This window comes from Camellia sinensis, chromosome 5 (genome assembly GCF_055761805.1).
Source record: "Camellia sinensis isolate YWXY chromosome 5, ASM5576180v1, whole genome shotgun sequence".
Taxonomy (NCBI): Eukaryota; Viridiplantae; Streptophyta; class Magnoliopsida; order Ericales; family Theaceae; genus Camellia; species Camellia sinensis.
Genome location: NC_138965.1, coordinates 142,294,849 through 142,315,338, shown reverse-complemented (window position 1 = coordinate 142,315,338; position 20,490 = coordinate 142,294,849). Strand labels below are relative to the sequence as shown.

General features: G+C 42.3%; 1 protein-coding gene across 1 annotated transcript in view; it reads right to left on the bottom strand.

Moving 5' to 3' along the window:
• Nucleotides 1-2,224: 2,224 nt before the first annotated feature.
• LOC114321010 (uncharacterized) overlaps nt 2,225-20,490 on the bottom strand; it is a 78,237-nt gene continuing 59,971 nt past the window's right edge. Inside the window, exons 3-4 of the mRNA XM_082869926.1 lie at nt 19,622-19,697; nt 2,225-2,359 (exon numbers count right to left, since the gene is read on the bottom strand). Coding sequence (XP_082726052.1) covers nt 2,225-2,359; nt 19,622-19,697 — 211 coding nt within the window. The remainder of the gene's footprint in view (nt 2,360-19,621; nt 19,698-20,490) is intronic.

Genomic DNA, 20,490 nt, shown 5'->3' with positions numbered 1-20,490 from the left:
TTACTAGTCCAAGTATCAGACCAGAAGAGAAGATTTCTAAAGTCCTCATTGTTAGAGAAAATGCTAAGAATGCCTTTCCAAAGTCTAGAACAGTTAGAAGAGTACTGAAGGTCAGTTGGGAACCAACTATTGATCCTCAAATTATTCTTCTGAATTACCACTTGCTTTCATAGTGTTTGTTTAGTCATAGGGAATTCTGCTGAATTGTTCTCATACTTTAGTGATGGAGCTCCATTTTACAAGATGAAGTCTTCTTCTCTCATCATTCCCCCCCTTCCCAACAAAAATCTCCTTTGTAGCTTTTCTAACTCATTGCAAACAGATATTGAGGTTTGCTTATTGAGTTATTTATAGTTTACTAGTGACAATGTACATTGCACGTGGCATATAAGCTGATTTGCAAATTGTTGGCGTTTACTTGCCCGATTAGAGCAAGAAATTAATTTTGAAATGTTAATTCTCCATTCAAAAATAACTTACAAAAAACCAAAAATAAAAAAAAAACTCCATGAAGAACAAATGGTTCATTAACAATTTCAATTTTTAATCTTTACAAAAATCTATCTTGTTTAATGTCAGAATTGAGATTTTAAGATTATTGCAAACTCCACCATGTAAAGTCATAACAATCATCGTTGTTGTAGCAAAGATATCCCTAATAAAATGTGGGAATACATTTGGCGACAATTTCTTATTCATCACAACTAATTGTGAATTACTGCCTATATTTGAATCTAGAAATACTTGGATTATTCATATAATATAATATATACACCAATCGAGTCACAAATTTACAAAATTACACATAAAAACGATGATGTATAATATCAAAAATCCATCCACATTGTCTAAAGATTTCCACTTCGTCAATCAACCCATTCTAAATTCCATGGAATATGTAACATCTGCATAGGGTGTAAATTTGGCCCAGCCCACCCGGACTCGGGCCCGGGCCGGCCCATGTTGAATCTCGCTAGCTCCCACCAAAATTCGGGTCGGCCCACAGGCCAAAATTTTAGGCCCAGACCCGGACTCGGGGGGTCTTCTGGCCTTGGGTAGGCCGACCAGTGGACCTAGGCCTAAGGCTTGAGCTCGGGCTTGGACAAGGCTTAAACATTTTTTTTTATTTTTTTCACCAAAAAATTATTTTTTTTCCACCAAAAATAACATTGGGTCTTGGACAGACTGGGTGTCGGGAAGGGTTTTGAGCGGGTCGATGGACCGGGCCCACTAGCCGGGCTTCAAAATGATGGCCCAAGCCTGGGCTAAGGATCCCATACTGGGCTAGGGCCCATGCCTAAGCCCAGGGTCCCAGGCTGGGCTCGAGCCCGGGCGTAATCAGGTCATGCCCACCCTGAGCCGCGGACAGGTTTTGGGCCGCCCACAGGTCGCGTGTCATTTTTACACTCCTACATTTGCACATGTAGTAATCTAAGCTAGGATATAATATAAACATGATGAGATTAAACAAGAAAGAAACATCTGAACATATCTATTTATAAAAAATATGACTTAATGATATAATGAAATAAAACTTGACAAATACATTAATAATTTTTTGGTTTGTTATAATTGAAATTTATTGACCAAAAAGCCAAATCTATTAAAACGTAAAATATTTTGTTTAGTTGCCAATAACTTAACAAATTCCGTTCACGTTGGAGATTAAATTGATCTAACATAAAAAAATACATTTTAAAAAAACTCATATAGTGTCTATACTAGACAATAAAATCAAAATCTCTGTAATCTTTAGAAAATATTGACTTTAGTTAGAACTGTTTAACCCTCCGTTGCACCTACAGAAATATTTTTAGGTGGCTTGTCTAATTGACATTTAGGGTTTTAATCATGGTGAGGCAACCGACCCATACGAAGGGAAAGAATGGAGAGGAAAGGCCATTAAGTAAGATGGATTTTTTATATATATTATTATTAGAAACCAGTGTAACACAATGAAAAATTAAATTACAAATTTGAACTTTTTCTCTAGAATTATCAATCTAGATTTTGGTGGGTTGATTGGAAACACGTTGGAAATTAGAATATATTGCTTCACGATGAATCCTTGTGAATTTTGGGCCAATTATTTCGTTAAAAGCATGATGTAAAATAATATTTTGTTATAAAATTCGGTGATATAAAACAATAAAAAAAATTATGAGGAGTAGCAATTTTTTTTTTTTTTTGCTTTACTTTTACACATCTTTAAAAGGTGAACTCGTCATGCAGCCAACATCATTCTAACAAATTCCTTGTAATCAATCAGACCATTACCATCCAAATCAGCATCGCTAATCATCTGCTCCACCTCTTCATCAGTCAGCCTCTCTCCTAAGTTGAACATTACATTTCTCAACTGCCAACAAAATGAGAAAAACATAATAATTAATAAGAAAATACAAAGTAGGTAAAATATGAAATAACTTTGCAAGTAAGTGAAAAGAGTTCAAAATAATTCCAAAAATATAAAGGTGCAAGTGCTCTTATGCTCTTACGCAAGTAAAATTTATTATCTTAACAAATGTTGGTCACCAAGGGAAGAGATCCTTTGCGGAGGTGGTGGGCGGGACGAAAGCAGGATCGAACACAAACTGTATCATCAAAGCTTATGAGGAAGGCAATGGATGGTTATATGAAAATGTAATAGCAAGGCTAAAACCACTCCATGCTGTGGAAGATTTTAAGGCAAAACTAGTAAGAAGAGAGTTTAGAGAAATAACAGTAAGAGCTGGTGGTGGAAGACATCTGGTCTTAACATTCCAATCAAAGGAGATCATGGAGGAAAAACTTTTGATTATGAAGAACTGGCTCAAGGAATGGTGTGACTCAGTCCTCGAATGGAACCAGGGGATGATACTTGACCAATAAAGGCATGTTTAGCTTAGCTACTATGGAGTTCCATTAAATTTGTGGAGCTGCCACACCTTCAACAATATTGGCAAGGTATGGGGCATAGTGACCCGTTTGGATGAGGATACTTGTAACCTAAACCATTTCCAATGTGGAAAAGTGAAGATTGCGACAACATGTATGGAAACCATTAACCAAATCATCAACTTAGAATGCAGGGGTACTTTCCATCCAATTAGGGTATCTGAGAAACAAATTATTGTCATTAATGATATGAAGATGCATGGTCTTTGCAATTCATTTGAAGGGAACTATGATGGAAGTGGAAATGTTAATCTTGAGGAGGATGACAATCAGATTACAGACAAAGGGAGTAAGCATGAGGAAGGTGATGACCATGTAGGCATCCTTGAGGTGGACAAGAAATGATAGCACATGATTGCAGTAATGACATAGCAGAGGATGCTCTGCTCAGAGACACTTCGGTGGTAGCTGAATCAGTCATTCAAAATGTCATGTCAGAAGAAAACGGCTATGCATGCAAGGAAAGCTCATCAAGGCTGCTAGTAAGTTCCAAGATGAGACACGTTGATGGAAGTGGAAGGGTCGATTGTGAAATTCAAACATCTAGCTTTATCAAAAGCTTTAGTGGAGCTGAAGATATGGGCCTAGGGATTAATTTAGTAGTGGCCCTGCAATCGGCCCATGAGTATAATGTATCAGTTGTGGCTTCAGCTATTGACCATTTGGTCCTTGGCCTAAGTAGGCTAGACAATCACATTGGGTTGGACCCTATGGATCTTTGTACCCCGCTACCACATACTGCACCAATTATCCCAAGTGTTGGAGATTTGGGTCATCTTCAACGATGAGGGTCACTAACTCAGCCCCAACTAGTTTGACTCCATTACACTCAAAGAGGAAAGCAATGAAAACCAAGCAGCAGCAGATAAAAAGTATTCAGAATGGATCTTCAAGATTTGGAAAACCACCATTAAACCTAAGAAAAGGAGCTATCTTCAGATCAGCAGTAGCTGCAATTTCACTCTCAATGGCAAGTAAGTCTAGCAGAGGAAAGCTTGTCCTGTTTGAAGCAAAAGTAACATTCGAAATAGGCAAAGCTCTCGGCATTGATTTTGAATGGAAGGATGAGGAAGTAATTAGCAAATTGAAGGAGCTTGAAGGCAATGATCTGGAGAAATTTAGAGCAAGGGCTGGGGATGCCAACTAGGTAAACACTGCCAGGGGACTAAGTGTGCAAACCTTGTCTACATGAAGATACAGTCATGGAATATGAGAGGGATTAGCAGACCAGAGAAAAAGAGAAAGATTAAGAAAAGTATTTCAGAACGAAAAGTAGATATCATCTTAATTCAAGAGACCAAGAAGTCTGAGGTCAACTTAGGTCTCATAAGATCCATTTGGCCTAGTGATCATTTTGAGTTCATGTCAGTTGATGTTGTTGGTAGAGCTAGGGGTTTATTGTGCATTTGGAATCCAAAGATCTTACAACTTTCTACTTCCTGCTGCAATCACAATTTCTTGTTGCTGTCAGGTACATTATTCTATAGTTTTGATTGCGTCATTATTAATGTCTATGGTCCTAATGATGTGGCAAAAATAAAAGAGCTATAAGATGGTTTAGTAAAGCTTAAACCCAGATTCCTAGGGCCTTGGTGTATGGGGGGGCCATTAACGAAATTAGGAATTTAACTGAGAAAGTTGGATGCTCCAACAGAGATAGAGGCATGAGGGACTTTAACACTATGATAGAACAAATGGAATTAATAGACATACCTATACTTGGGAGGAAGTACACTTGGTGCAATTCTCAGGATAGAGAAAAAATGAGTATAATTGATAGATTCCTAGTTTATCATAAATGGCTGGAAAACTTTAATCGCAAACTCTGGGGTCTACCTAGGCAACTGTCAAATCATTGCCCCATTATTTTGATGGAGAATGATAGGGATTGGGGCCCTCGACCATTTAGATTTCTTAATGCTTGGATTTTACATCCTAAGTTCCTCACTTTTGTGAAGCAAAGCTGGTCTGAAATTAATGTTCAAGGGTGGGCAGGTTATAAATGTCTCATGAAATTTAAAGCTCTGAAACAGTCATTAAAACAATGGAATGTAGAGGTGTTTGGGACGATTGAGTCCAGGCTTAAAAGTATTGAGAAGGAAGCTCATGGCCTTGATTTGTTAGCTGAGGAAAGACCTTTACTGGCCACAGAAATTAGTAGAAGAAAGGAAGTTAAAAGAGAAGCTTGGAGATTGAGTAAAATATTGGAATAGATCTGGTTGCAGAAATCTAGACTAAATTGGGCTCTCAAAGGTGATAGAAACACAAGATTTTTCCACATCATGGCTTGTAGCAGAAATAGTAAAAACACCTTGGGCTCACTGCTTGTTAATGGTTCAAGGATTGAGGAGCCAGTGGATGTGAGGGCTGCAGTCCCTAATGATCATTTTGTCAAGCTTTTCTCTGAATCTTGGGGTATCAGACCCAAACTATCTGGCCCCTTTAAGAACAAGTTGTGGATCATCTACAGGGTGAATTCACTAAAGAGGAAATCAGGCATGTCATTATGAGCTGTGAGGGTAATAAAGCCCCTGGGCCGGATGGATTTAACTTGGCATTTTTTAAGAAATGTTGGAGTATTGTGAAATCTGATGTGCTTAATTTTATGAGTGAGTTTCACCGGAATGCATGTTTTGTTGCAGAATTAATAGCTCATTCATTACTTTGATTCCTAAATCCATTAGCCTTTTTTCCCTTAATGACTTTAGACCAATTAGTTTGATTGGTTCCTTATACAAAATTCATGCCAAGATGTTATCTAATAGATTGAAAATGGTTATGCCCATGACATTGGTGAGGTGCAATCCGTTTTTTTAGGTGGAAAGAACATACTTGATAGGGTTTTGATTGCCAATGAGATAGTTGATGAGTGGCGAAAATCGAAGAGTAAAGGTATAATTCTCAAATTAGATTTTGAAAAAGCGTTTGACTCAGTTAACTGGGAATTCTTATTTCCCATGCTTTCCAACTTTGGATTTGGTGATAAATGGATAAAATGGATCAAAGCCTGTGTGTTTTCTGCCAAGATTTCAGTACTGGTCAATGGATTACCAACTCCTGAATTCCATCCACAAAGGGGTTTAAGACAATGTGATCCTTTGTCACCTTTCCTATTCAATATAGTTGTTGAGGCCCTTAATATCCTGATGTCTAGAGCAAAAGAGTTGGGTTTTTCAAAGGGAGCACAGGTGGGATCTAATGGTTTTGCTATTTCTCATTTACAATTTGCAGATGATACCATCTTGTTTTGTGAAGCTAGTTGGGAGGAAGTGGTGAACATCAAAAGAATTCTAAGATGCTTTGAAATCCTCTCAAGAATTAAAATTAATTATCATAAGAGTATAATCAGTGTTATTGGGGTGAATGAGGGATTGTTGAATAATTTTGCTTCCAGACTTAATTGTCTTCATCATAAGCTTCCCTTTAAATACTTAGGGCTGCCTTTGGGAGCAAATCCAAGTAGAAAAACCACTTGGAAACCTGCTATTGAGAAGATCAAGTCGAAACTGGCCTCATGGAAGAAGAGATTGCTCTCCTTTGCTAGAAGGTTGACCTTGATTAAATCTATTTTTGTCCAGTTTGCCTACTTACTATCTTTCTCTGTTTAGAATACCTATTGGAGTGGCTAAGGAGATTGAGAAATTGCAATCATCTTTCCTCTAGGGTGGATCTGATTTAAGAAGAAAAATGCACTTGGTCAAGTGGGATGTGGTCACATTAAACAAAAGATTTGGTGGATTGGGTGTGAGAAGAATTAGTATTATGAATGTTTGCCTTCTCCTAAAATGGTTGCGGATGTTTGGGGCTAAAAATCACTCTTTATGGAAGGAAGTAATTTGTAACAAATATAATTTAAGAGGTAGCAGTTGGTTTCCAAGTTTGGATGGTAGTGGTTCCAGAGTTTGGTCTGGTATAATCAACACTGTACTATCAAAACCAGATATCCATAACTTTTATCTCAATAATTCCTTAATTATGCTAAGTGATAGAATGAGGGCTCTATTCTGGTGGGATAAATGGGCAGGCAATGTATGTTTAAAGGTGGAATTTCCTAGGCTTTTCTCATTATCAAATGATAAGGTGGGTGTTGTTCATGACTATTATCAGAAAAGAGAAGCAACTGATAACTGGAATCTTGGCTTTAGAAGAGCTTTACTGGCTTGGGAGGAGGAAGAGGTGAATAGGTTGTATGCTTCCCTTAGAAATGCTCCTGCATTATGTAGAATCAAATCTGTACGAGCACGAAATAATCTTCTCGTATAATCCTGTTGATCAAGTTTGCAATCCTCTAAACGTCGTCGCTTTACTCCCTGAAAACAAAAACATGAGCTAGTCGGCAGGTGTGTGCCGGATACCTCTCCGATGCCTAAGTCAGAAAAATAGACAAATGGTCAAAAGCTCTATGTATTCGAGGATCAAATTTATGTTACCTCTCCATAGGTTATGTTGTGAGCTTTTATAGGTTTCGCGTGGCTCAATCCTAGTAGGACTCTTGTTCCTCCACTTAGAGTCCTCCTAGGAATCACACTCCTAAAAGATAATGTTTATCCTTCAACACCCCCCTCACTACTTAAACCAAGTGAGATGGTTTTACCACAGTTTGGACAATAGTATGACCGAGCTAACACTATCTCTTTCATACTTAACCCAGTGCCTCTATATGCCGCATGTAGCTCGGCTCATGTTCACTTGTACCTCGGCTTTCTTCTATTTGGATCAGGCTGACTGCAACAAGCCTTGACCGAGCTAAAAAGGTGAGGTCTAGCTTAAGAAGCCCAAGCACCTCGGTTCTGAATACTATGACCGAGCTAATAATCACCATCCCAACCGCGGTGACTATAACCACTTGGACCGAGCTAACCACTCTAACACCATGGTCCACTTCACTAAGCCATTTTTACCTCGGCCCACAAAACGGCCCATTACTACGCCTGGGCTTAGCTCGGCCCTAATGCACATATAAAACTCCCTCTCAATTGCCCCTTAATTCTATCTGCCAAGCATGATTTGGGATTACCTTTCTACCTGCCAAGCTAAAAAGTAGCCTTCAACCGAGCTAAATTCACGCCGGGCTACTAATCTGTCCAATCAAAACGTCTTTTCAGCCGTTGTATAACTGAATTGTTTTCTCTTCCATGGACACGTGGCTAGTTCTCATTGGCCCAGTGTAGCTGTCACCGCCGTCTTCGTATTCTGAAAAATTTGAACAGTCCCGCATTTTTCCTTCATTTTATACAAAAACCCTATGTTTTGAACCCCCCATTTCCATTATTCATCTTCTCTCCCTCGTTCGTTTGAGCCTCCATTTTTACAATCACAGTACCTGCAAATCCTGTGCTCTCATCACCATCTTCGTGGTTTCTGATCTACGTCCTCCCGTCTTCAAAACGTAAGTAGCTCAATCGTCTATTTCTTTCCATTCATTTCGCTATGTATTGTAATACATAGGATAGTATATATGTTTTTCAAAAACATTTTCTTGTAGTTTCCATGGGAAATGACCACTTTGTTCCAAAAACCATGCAATAGACCCACTGGATCCACAGTCAATCTGAGAAATGACGTTTTTTATCCAAAATATTATGTCAACCGAACTAGCAATCTGTTTGCATTTAAGGTGTGTACCCAGCCGAACTAGATTAAGTTTCAATCGGTCTAAGAACCTTCTGTTTCACTTAGTCGTGCTAGGGAACTGTATTAGGCGTGCGTACTACCAAACTAGAAAGCCTTAACCAATGACCGGGCTACCACTTGGGCCCAACCAGCTCTCTGAATTAATTAAAACCGAACCAAGAATGTCGTATCCTAAGCTTCAACCGGGCTAAGAACCTCTCGTACCACTTAATCGAGCTAAAGTCCTTCGCTTTAATCCGAGCTAAGGACGGATGATATCCCATGTAGCCGAGCAAGGACTCCATTTATTTTGCCTTTGTTTCTTTTAACAGGGTCCAACGATCCGTGCTTAACACTTTTCCTTTTCACTTTGCAGACTTAGGTTAGCGAGGCACACCTTTGCACGCTCAACTGAGATACCGAAGGTCATCTCAACACCGAGCTAAATTATACATAATTTAAGTCCACATAAGGAAGTACCAATTTTTAGTGAACTCTCTAGGGGCCATAGCCGAGTTCCGAAAGGATTACCACATTCCAGATGACGTCCATCTTTCCCTGGCCGAACTAGACACAACCCTATGGGGAAAATCGGGCTTCTTACCTTTTACCGTGCTATCCATTGTTGAAGCCGGCCTCCGATTCCCAGTTCAACCACTCTTGTGCGAATTCCTTAGGCAAACTAGGATATGCCCAACCCAACTTAGCACCAATTCATACAAAATAATAAACGGCATCGCCGAGCTACATCGCCGGCTTGGCCTCAACCAGAGAAAATAATAAAAAACACCCCAGACAAAGATGTCAATGACGACGACTTTTTCTGGGTCTCTGGTAACTTCGAAGATCAGGAAGCCCAAATACCAGGAGACCGGATCAACTGGAATAAAGGAGTAGCCGGTATAATTACCTCGGCCTAATTTTGTGCTTTTTTTACTATGTTTATAAGTTTTGCACCGTGCTAACCGTTGCTTTCTCTTTATGCAGATTTGAACCAACTAAAGCAGCAATATCAATACCCCAATCTTGAAGCACTACATGCCGCACTCCGGTACCGCAATCGAGGTTGGGCCGAGCTACTCAATTTTAAGCCGACCTACAAATATAACAGCAGGAGGAAAACCAGGGTGACAGATTTCCTTTTAGAGCCATCACCTGAACCTGATCCAACCCTTCCCCAAATCAACCTCATCCCATTAACTGCAGAACAAGAAATGGCCAAGAAGAGAACCGTTAGGGCCCTTATCACCGAAACAAATCAAGCCAAGGTACCACAAGCCGGCCAAACACAAGAGGTCGTGGTAGCCCTTCCAACCGCTCAGCCTTCATCATCTCGGCCCAGCAAGCGTGCTCGGATTTCCACAACCGAGCCACGCCTTGTTGACGAGGATGAAACCATGCTTCCTCAAACCACACCACCAAGCCCACAACCTAAGCGTTCTAACCGGGCTAGCTCCTCTGAGTGGGCCCCGAAATTATCATACCAGAACCGAGCCATTCGAGACACCGATTCAGTGGTGGCAGACAAAGACCATACGCTTGCCTTCAACCTGGCTAAGAGCGTGTGCCTGCCCCCTGACATGGAACACCATGACTATCTCACCGAACTTAAAGCCATCCGCTCGGCCACCAAATCGATGGTGCTGGTGAGTACACTTTCCTTCGTTTTCCCATTTTGTGCATCTGTTTGCTCGATTTTCACTCGAAATTGCTTACCGCCCTCTTACAGGCTATGTAGAAGAAACATATTGCACATAAGCATGTGCTAGAGCTGTGCAAGATGACAAGGCTGGTTGTGGCTGAGGCCGATAGCAAGACGGCCGAGCTAAACGAAGCCAAATAAAAAATGACCAAGCTTCAGTCAGAAGTCGCCCGACTCACTGGGCTAGTAGATTCAGCGGAGCCGGACAAACAAAAGGCCTTGACCAAGCTGAAGGACCATTATCTGCGTGAGCTTGCTAAAGTCAAGAAGAAGAAGAACGCTGAGATAACCGAGCTTGAGAAGAAGATGGAAGACGCGGATGACCGCGGTTACAAGAAAGGCGAAGCCACATACATCTTGCAGTGCGAAGCTGCTAAAGATATTTTCTTCAAGTGTGGGTGGAAGGCAGCGGTCTTGAAGCTCGGTCAAGGGGATGAAACCAAGGTATTCCAGAATCCCCCTCCTCACTTCATCTCGAGCTACATGGCGGAGTATGCTAACGCCATTCAACAAAAACTTCTTCAAGTTGAGGAAGAAGAAGCATCTCCTGAACCCAACAATGCCCCGGTTGTCGCCAATGATCCCGTTGTTCAGACAGCTCAGGTGGCGCCTCCGGTGGAAGACTTGGTTGAAAATGTAACTATGCTACCTATTGAAACCGGGCTTCGAGTTGATCTAAACGCGGATCTTGACGACCTTTTTGCTTGATCCTGTATTTTCTTCTTTTTACTTTTGGAAAGAATGTGTAACCGGGCTAAAGTCCCACTTCTTGTAACTTGGACTTGAATTTTGAATGAAATCTTCCTTTCTTTTGTTTGGTCTGTTCCATACCTGCACTTATTTTTCAACTGTAATTTGTATTCAGTATAACATTTTCTGGCCGAGATACTTACCTCAGTCCTAACCTTGTAACCTATTTGGTCATACATGCCAACCACTTCAGCGCAGGTTTTTATCTCGGCTGAAGAGTACTAGAAGTTAGTTATTCCAGCCAACCACTCTTCTGCCTAGATCCTTATCTCGGCTGAAGAGTACTAAAAGTTGGTTATACCAGCCAACCACTCTTTAGCCTAGATCCTTATCTCGGCTGAAGAGTACTAAGTGTTGGTTTTTTCGGCCAACCACTTCAGCCTTGATCCTTATCTCAGCTGAAGAGAGCTCAAAGTTGGCTATTCCTGCCAACTTAGAACTAAGTGTTTGGCTATCCCTGCCAAACTTCTTTAACCTAGATCCTGATCTTGGCTGAAGAGAGCTCAAAGTTGGTTATTCCTGCCAACTTAGAGCCAAAGTGTTTGGTTATCCCTGCCAAACTTCTTCAGCTTAGATCTTGATCTTGGCTGAAGAGAGCTCAAAGTTGGTTATTCCTGCCAACTTAGAGCCAAAGTGTTTGGTTATCCCTGCCAAACTTCTTCAGCCTAGATCCTAATCTTAGCTGAAGAGAGCTCAAAGTTGGTTATTCCTACCAACTTAGAGCCAAAGTATTGGTAATTCCTGCCAACCTTCTTCAGCCTAGATCCTGATCTTGGCTGAAGAGAGCTCAAAGTTGGTTATTCCTGCCAACTTAGAGCCAAAGTGTTTGGTTATTCCTGCCAAACTTCTTCAGCCTAGATCCTGATCTTGGCTGAAGAAAGCTCAAAGTTAGTTTTTCCAGCCAACTCCGCTTTCATTACCCCTAGCTCACTAAGACTATTTTTACAGAAGAAAACAATTTATGCCGAAAAGAAAACTACTTGTTTTATTGAAAAAAGAAAAACTACAAGTATGTTTAAAGAAAAGCTAAAAATAAAATAGTTTGAGATTGGCTGTGTTCCATGGCCTGGGAATGGCCTCGCTGTCTCTATCTTCCAAGTGGTATGCCCTCTTTCCTGGTAAACCAACCACTTTGTATGGACCTTCCCAATTAGGTCCTAGCTTGCCATCTCCGGGTACCAGAGTATTTCCCATTACTTTGCGTAGCACCCAATCTCCAATCTTGAATTACCTCAGATGTGCTGTCTTGTTATATTTTCTAGATAACTCTTGCTGGTATGAGGCGATGTGAACCAGTGCGCTTTCTCTTTTTTCTTCTGCAAGGTCGAGCTCCAATGTTATGGCTTCTCCATTTAAGTCTGGGTTAAAATTTTCACTTCTAATAGTGGGGAGGCCAACTTCCAGTGGGATTACTGCTTCCATGCCATAGGCCAAGGAAAAAGGTGTTTCTCCAGTAGACCGCCAAGGTGTGGTACGGAAAGCCCATAAAACATGCGGGAGCTCCTCAACCCACTTGCCTTTTACTTTCTCCAGCCTTTTCTTCAATCCATCTAAAACGACTTTGTTTGATGCTTTCGCCTGGCCATTTGCTTGGGGGTATGCTGGTGTAGAATTGTAGAATTCTATCTTGTACTCTTCACAAAAGCTTCTAAAAATTTTGTCATCGAACTGAGTGTCGTTGTCTGATATTAAAACATTGGGTATGCCGAATCGAGTGATGATATTCTGCCAAACAAATTTCTTCACATCTTTCTCTTTTATTGAGGCGAGTGCTTCTGTTTCCACCTATTTTGTAAAGTAGTCTGTTGCTGCAAGAAAGAACTTTCCGTTGCCAGGCACCGTTGGAAGTGGTCCCACTATGTCCAAGCCCCACATTGTGAAGGGCCATGGGCTAGTCAATGGTAGAAGCTCTCTAGCTAGTTGATGTATTTGGTATGCGAACTTCTGACACTTCTCGCACTTCTTGACATATTTCTCTGAATCTGCTTGCATGTAAGGCCACCAATATCCTTGCGAAATTGCTCTGTAAGCCAATGATCTTCCCCCTTGGTGGCTTCCGCATACGCCTTCGTGTATCTCGAACAAGAATGCCTCGACCTTACTGGGATGGACACATTTCAAGTAAGGTCCTGTGAAGGATTTTTTGTACAAGGCCATTGATAGAAAGAGCCAAAATCGCTGTGATTTTGCTCTGATCTTGTTGGCTTCTTTGTTCTCTTCAGGTAAGACGCTGTCTTTTAAGAATACTATAATGGGATCCATCCATGAAAGGCCTAGTTCGGCGCAATATACCTCAGTTACTTTGGGTTCTTCAATGCTTGGTCTTCGTAGGAAGTCGATCAGTAATGGATGTGGGATGGATGTATCTGTCATCGAAGCAAAGCCTGCTAGTTCGTCTGCTCTACTGTTTTCTTTCCGACCGATCTGCTCTATTCGCACCACTTCGAATTTCATGATTTCCCTTCTGACTAACTCTTGATACTTTGCCATCCTCTCATCTTTTGCTTCGTAGTCGCCTGAAATTTGGTTTACTACCAGCTGGGAGTCACTGGAAACCATTAGCTCAGTAGCCTGCATGAAGAGTGCTTATTTTACGCCTGCTAAGAGTGCTTCGTACTCTGCCTCATTATTTGATGCTGAGAAGCCAAGGTTGACTGCTTGTTCCACTACTAGGCCATCTGGTGAGATGAGGACTATGCCAAGTCCTGCACCGTGCCTGTTGGATGCTCCATCCATAAAGAGCTTCCACATTTCTCCAATGAATAACTTCCAGCAAGTTGAGGGGTTAGATGATGTCTTGGGGTCATGCGTGTTGTTTTCTTCCAAGTCCCTAGTTGCTGTTGGGGTTTGCTTTTTATTATCTGGCTGCCCCAAGTCTTCACTTGTCAATGAGTCCTTACTGGGAATGGCATGGTTTCTTCCTCCCTCTTGATCTTCAAGCCTGTGTGGTTTGCAATGTGGATAGGTATCCTGAATTAGGGGTTGCGCATTTCCTGCGGCGCTTTCCGTCTCTATTCTTGTCGTACTAGTCAAGTCAACTGGGCAGATGTGATGACTTCCTGGTGTGAATTCTGCCACAAAGTCTGCCAAAGATTGGACTTTTATTGCGGTTCTGGGTTGAAACTTGATATCAAACTGTCCCAATTTCACTACCCATTTCAAGATTCGCCCAGAAAAGTTCGCCCTCTCAAATAAGGCTTTTAAGGAAAAAGCAGTTAGGATGATTATGGTGTGGGCATGGAAGTAATGTGACAGCTTCCTTGAGGCCATCATCAAGGCTAAGGCCAGTTTTTCCAATGGTAGGTACCTGGTTTCTGCGCCTAGCAAGGTCTTGCTAACATAAAAGATGGGCAGGTGTTAGATTCCTTCCGCTCTGACCAACACTGCGCTGACTGCGTGCTGTAAAACTGCTAAGTACAAAAAGAGCTCTTCTCCAGGTATTGGGGTTACTAGCAACGGTGGAGAAGACATGTACTCTTTCAGGCTTTCTAGGGCGCGGTCGCATACTTCATCCCACTCAAACTTGGCCTTTAGCGCTTGGAAGAATGGTCAACATCTGTCTAACAACCGACTCATGAACCGGTTGAGTGCGGCTGCTAGGCCAGTGAGATGCTGCACCTCCTTTACTGTGTTGGGCCTTTCCAGGTCTTGGATTGCTTTGATCTGAGAAGGGTCTGCTTCTATACCTCGGTTAGTCACCAAAAAGCCTAGGAATTTGCCCGATCCTACACCGAATGCACACTTGGATACATTTAGGCGCAACTTGTTCTTTTTCAGAATCTGGAACATCTTACCTAGGTCCCTGAGATGGTCCTTCTCATCCTTGCTTTTGACCACCATGTCATCTATGTAAGCCTCAATTATTCTGCCTAACAATGGTTCAAACATCTTGGTGACCATCCGTTGGAATGTTGCCCCTGCGTTTTTTAGGCCAAAGAGCATGACCTTGTAACAATATAATCCTCTAGGCGTTGTAAAGGATGTGACCTCCTGATCTGGTTCATACATAGCGATCTGATGGTAGCCTCTATACGCATCAAGTGACCTCCTGATCTGGTTCATACATAGCGATCTGATGGTAGCCTCTATACGCATCAAGGAAGCTAAGTCGATTGTGTCCTGCCGTCAGGTATACCAGTTGGTCCATCCGTGGTAGAGAAAAACTGTCCTTTGGGCATGCCTTGTTGACTGTTTTGTAGTCCACACAGACACGCCATTTTTCGTTCTTCTTTGGCACTACTACGGTATTAGAGATCCACCTGGGATAGTGCACTTCTCTGATAGCTCCTGCCTCCAGCAAGTTTCCTACTTCTTCCACCACTATCTCGGCATGGTGGAGTGCTAATCTGCGAGTGCACTGTATAATTGGTCTGGCAGTTGGGTGGACGTTCAGTTGGTGACAGATGAAGTTTGGGTCAATGCCATGCATATCACACGGCGTCCAGGCAAACACTTCGATGTTAGAGGTTAAGAATTCCATGACCTCTATTCTCTCAGTGCTGGACAAGGATGAGCCAAGCAAAAAGAAATTTTCTGGGTCTTTTTCATCTATTCTTACTTGTACCAAGTCTTCCACTGCCTTTTGTTCAGCTGTCTTGCCAACATCCGGAAATAGTTCATTGATTTCTGGCTCTTCGACCATCTGTACAAACCTTTTTGCAGCGCGGCTACCATTTACTGTGACGATGCACTGTTTTGACATAATTTGGTCTCCAAAGACCTCTTCAATTACTCCGGCTTCGTTGGGGAACCGCAATACTTGATGGTAGGTTGACGCTACCGATCGCATGGCATGTAACCATGTCCTTCCCAAAATTATATTGTAAGCGGAAGGGACTTTCAATACCCAGAATTCCACCTGTTTTGTCATGGTTCCTACCTTAATTGGGAGGATTATCTTGCCCACTGGCCACTCTGGCATTGAGTTGAATCCAATTAGGGGAGATGTTGCAGGTGCCATGTCTTTGTCCTCCAGTTTCAGTTGTTTAAAGGCTTCGTAATGCATTATCTCACATGAGCTTCCTTGGTCAATCAGAATACGCTTAATGTCGAAATTCTTGACGCGTAGAGTGACAACCAACGCATCATTGTGCACTTAATACCTGCCTCAAGTGCTCAGCCTTTTTGATCATTTCCCTGAGCTCACATACCCACTCAGGTTCGAATACCCCGTGTATTACATTAATCACGCCTAGAGGTGGAGTGTCGACGGGCATCCCGTTTGGGTTGTTGTGGTTCTGGGGGGCTGGCTGCATCCCTCCTTCTATGTATTGGTCCAGGTGCCCAGCTGCCACTAACTCCTCCAAATGCTGCCTCAACGGCATGCAATTTTCAATGCGGTGCCTCTTTTCATCATGGAGGGTGCAACGGGACCTCTCATCATAGTCTTTTTGTGCTTCTCCTAACTTAGCTGGCCATCGGACGAAACGTTCGTCACGTATCTCACTTAGGATTCGGTAGATTGGTTTCTTGAACACTGTAGTAATGGCTGTGCGAACTCTTAACCTCCTTTTGTCTGGGTCTTCTTTGTTAGCCCGTCTGTCTCGCCCATTCCTGCTTGTTTGTTCTACTGTGTTGACTTTTGCTGACGTCTTTTTATCTGGTATTGCTGTTGTGCCAGATTTCGCTGTAGCACGGGCACTGTCTTCCTCCACGCGAATATGTTGGTGCACTCTCTCCATTAAGGCCTCCATCGTGAGGGGCGGCGTCATTGTAATTGAGTCCCTTAATTTATTACCGACTGGCAGGCCCCATTTGTATTGTGGTATGGCGAGGTTTGTAGGGCAATCCCCAATCTGGTTGAAGGTTTCCCAGTAGCGACTATTGTAGGATCTCAATGTCTCCTTGTCGCCCATGTCAATGGAGAGTAGCTGGTCGATCTCTACTGGTGTCTTAGTGTTCGTTCTGAACCTAGTCACGAACGCCTCTGCCAATTGTGCCCAAGAGGCGATGCTGCCTTCTTGTACTTTCGAACCAGGTTAGACTTAGGTCGCCAACGCTGGATGGGAACAGGATACACATCAAGGCCTCATTCCGCCGGTATACTGCCATAGCTTGGCGAAAGTGGCGAAAGTGCATGTAGGGGTCCGTCTTCCCCTCATAAGTAGTAAATTTGGGCTGGTGAAAGCCTGAAGGTAGCGGTGCGTTCTCTATTGCCAGAACGAATGGCGAGCTTTGTAACCTTGCTAATACTTTGTCCACTGGTTCATAAGCAAGGCGCGGCATTGGCATTCCTACCTCAACGCTTCCATGCGTCCGAGGGGCCAGCCGCTGAAGGGCTGAAACTCTGCGCGGGTTACGTTCCCTGGTATCCTCCTTCTATCGAGCCCTTTCCTCAAGCACAGTTCGTAAGTCAGATGATCTAGGCAACTCTGTGTGCCTAGATGACGTCTGGTGCGTGTGCGAGGGCCTATAGGTGCTTCTCTCAGTACACGACCTCTCAGTTCTCATCCTCTCAAACCTGGAGTAACGAGTCCTGGTAGTCCGTGATTGAGTGTTGCTTGTTCTAAGACTCCTACTTTCTGCTTGCGATGGTGTGGTATGCCTACCACGATCTTCCAAGTGGCGAGGAAGCGTGTTGTCTTTACGCTCATCTCCTGCCGCCACCCCTTTTTCCTTTTATCTGGTGCTTCATTGACTCCATGTCTATCGCCATCTTCCTTATTAACTCATCATGTTCCTTCACGCGATCCTCCAGAACTTGAGGGTCCATCATCCACCTCTGTCTTTCAGAACTTTGAGAGAGACGGGGCTGTTAGCCTGCCTCCCCCTTGCATCCCTCCGGGGGTTCTGTCGCTGGGGTTCTAAATCCGCCATGGGAGGGATAGAAGGCAAACCTTTGCGCCTCCCACCCCCCTCTGGGGTTTGTCCGTCGATAGCGGATTGTGGCAAATCTTTATTGTACGCCATTGCTTCCAGTTAGAGAGGAAAAACTCAATCAAGAGGTTTTGTTCTTTCTGGAATTCCCATAGACGGCGCCAATTGTACGAGCACGAAATAATCTTCTCGTATAATCTTGTTGATCAAGTTTGAAATCCTCCAAACATCGTCACTTTACTCCCTGAAAACACAAATGTGAGCTAACCGATGGGTGTGTACCGGATACCTCTCCGATGCCTAAGTCAGAAAAATAGACAAATGGTCAAAAGCTCTGTGTATTCGAGGATCAAAGTTATGTTACCTCTCCATAGGTTATGTTGTGAGCTTTTATAGGTTTCGCGTGGCTCAATCCTAGTAGGACTCTTATTCCTAAACTTAGAGTCCTCCTAGGAATCACACTCCTAAAAGATAATGTTTATCCTTCAACAGCCCCCTCACTGCTTAAACCAAGTGAGATGGTTTTACCACGGTTTGGACAATAGTATGACCGAGCTAATGCTATCTCTTTCATACTTAACCCTGCGCCTCAATATGCAACATGTAGCTCGGCTCATGTTCACTTGTACCTCAGTTTTCTTCTGTTTGGACCAAGCTGACTGCAGCAAGCCTTGACTGAGCTAAAAAGGCGAGGTCTAGCTTAAGAAGCCCAAGCACCTCGGTTTTGAATACTATGACTGAGCTAATAATTACCATCCTAACCGCGGTGACTGTAACCACTTGGACCGAGCTTACCACTCTAACACCATGGTCCACTTCACTAAGCCCATTTTACCTCGCCCACAAAACGGCCCATTACTACGCCTGGGCCTAGCTCAGCCCTAATGCACATATAAAACTCCCTCTCAAAATCAGATAGCTTATTTTGGAATGTTGATTCTTCAAGACTATTCAGTGTGTCCTCAGCATATCTTTGGTGGGAATCTTCTCTTGGGTATGCTCAGTGCTCAACTAATATCTTATGAAAGAACTACGCCCCTCCCAAAGCCCAATTTTTTGGATGGTTAGCTTGGCATAGTAAGGTTAAGACTGCCAGCTTCCTCTGTAGAATTGGGATTCTAGGGGATAATACCAATTAGACTTGTATTTTTTGTCGAAGTGAGATTGAATTTGTGGATCATATTCTTTTGTTTTGCCCATTTGATTGGCTGATTTGGTCTAACCTTGTAAGATGGTGGTGCTTTCAATGGGTCATACCCGGTTCTGTGAATGGGTTACTTCAATGGTGGTTTGGTTGAAGGATGAAAAAGCTATAAAAGAAAATCTGGTTGGCTATTCCTTTTGCTGTCCTCTGGTCTACTTGGAAACATAGAAACGAATGTGTGTTTAAAGGTTCTCAACCAAATCTAGAGGTGCTCTGTGATCTTGTTAAGGTGAGAGTAGCATTGTGGGTTAAAACTTCATCCCCCTCTCTGGTGTTTTCTATTAATGGCATGGTGTCAAACCTGCAACAGGTTCTGTTTTGCATTAGATATGGTGGCTGAGCTTGTGTGGAGCTGACTGGAGGTGCTATTTCTTTTTTCTTTTTTGGTTCCTTTTGAGGCTGCTGGCGAATAATTGGATGGGTTTCTTGGTGCCAACCTCATTGGGAAGAATTAGCCCATTGATGCTCTTTGCTCTCTCTTTGCTTTATTGATGTTTTGTGTATACATCTTGTACCTTTCATTGCCATCAATATAGTCTCTTTTTTGCAGATCAAAAAAACGTAATATTTTTGTAAAAGAAATATGAAGAAGAATTAACCTCATTGGGCGATATGTAACCATCTTGATCCTTGTCAAATACTTTAAAGGCTTCTTTTAGTTCCTCTTCTACTTCACTTTACTATAAATATAAACAATCACAATTAGACATTATTGTTGGCTGCATATTTTGTACAAGCCAGTTACAATTTGACGCGTGGCAAAGTAAGGGTAATATGGGGAGCCATTCAAGTCTTCGATCCTGATCGTACACGTGGCAGTTGATATTGGTTGCTATGAGATCTGAGTAGCAGTGAATCAACAAAGAGATGCAAAGTGGTGTAGCTTCAACGGTTACTCATATTCAAATTCAAAATCAAGAGGGAAGCCTAACTACAAGTGATGGCATAGTGGAGCTAAGTATAAGGCAACATGATCAGCGATCATGGAGGAACGATTCGACGGTTAGAAGTACAGTTCGATGGTCATCCTTGAGAAGTATAAATAGCAGAGAAGGCCCCAGAAAAAACCCCCAGACTCAGATCCAAGAAACCAGTCTTACTTTACATATTTCGTTCCAGTTTTTATATTTCCTGTTCTTTACATTCCTGTACTTTAAATTCCTGCACTGCACTTCATTCATAGGAGTAGTTTCAAGTAGATTGTCGCTGTAAACCTCTACGAGGCTGAGTTTGGATCATTGTAAGTTTTTTATACTAATGAAATGCTTCAATTGCTCTTTATTTAACTGTTCTTGTGCTTAAATTCTCCTAAATCAAGCTACCAGTAAAAGTCCTCTTCATTGAGGCTGAAAGAACTACAACACGATCGTCTGATAATTGGTTGGCAATCAAAATTCTGTAAGGACTGATTAATCCTTGCTGGCACGCTCATGATTACAAAAATAACCTTCGAAAGCCAAAAAGCCAA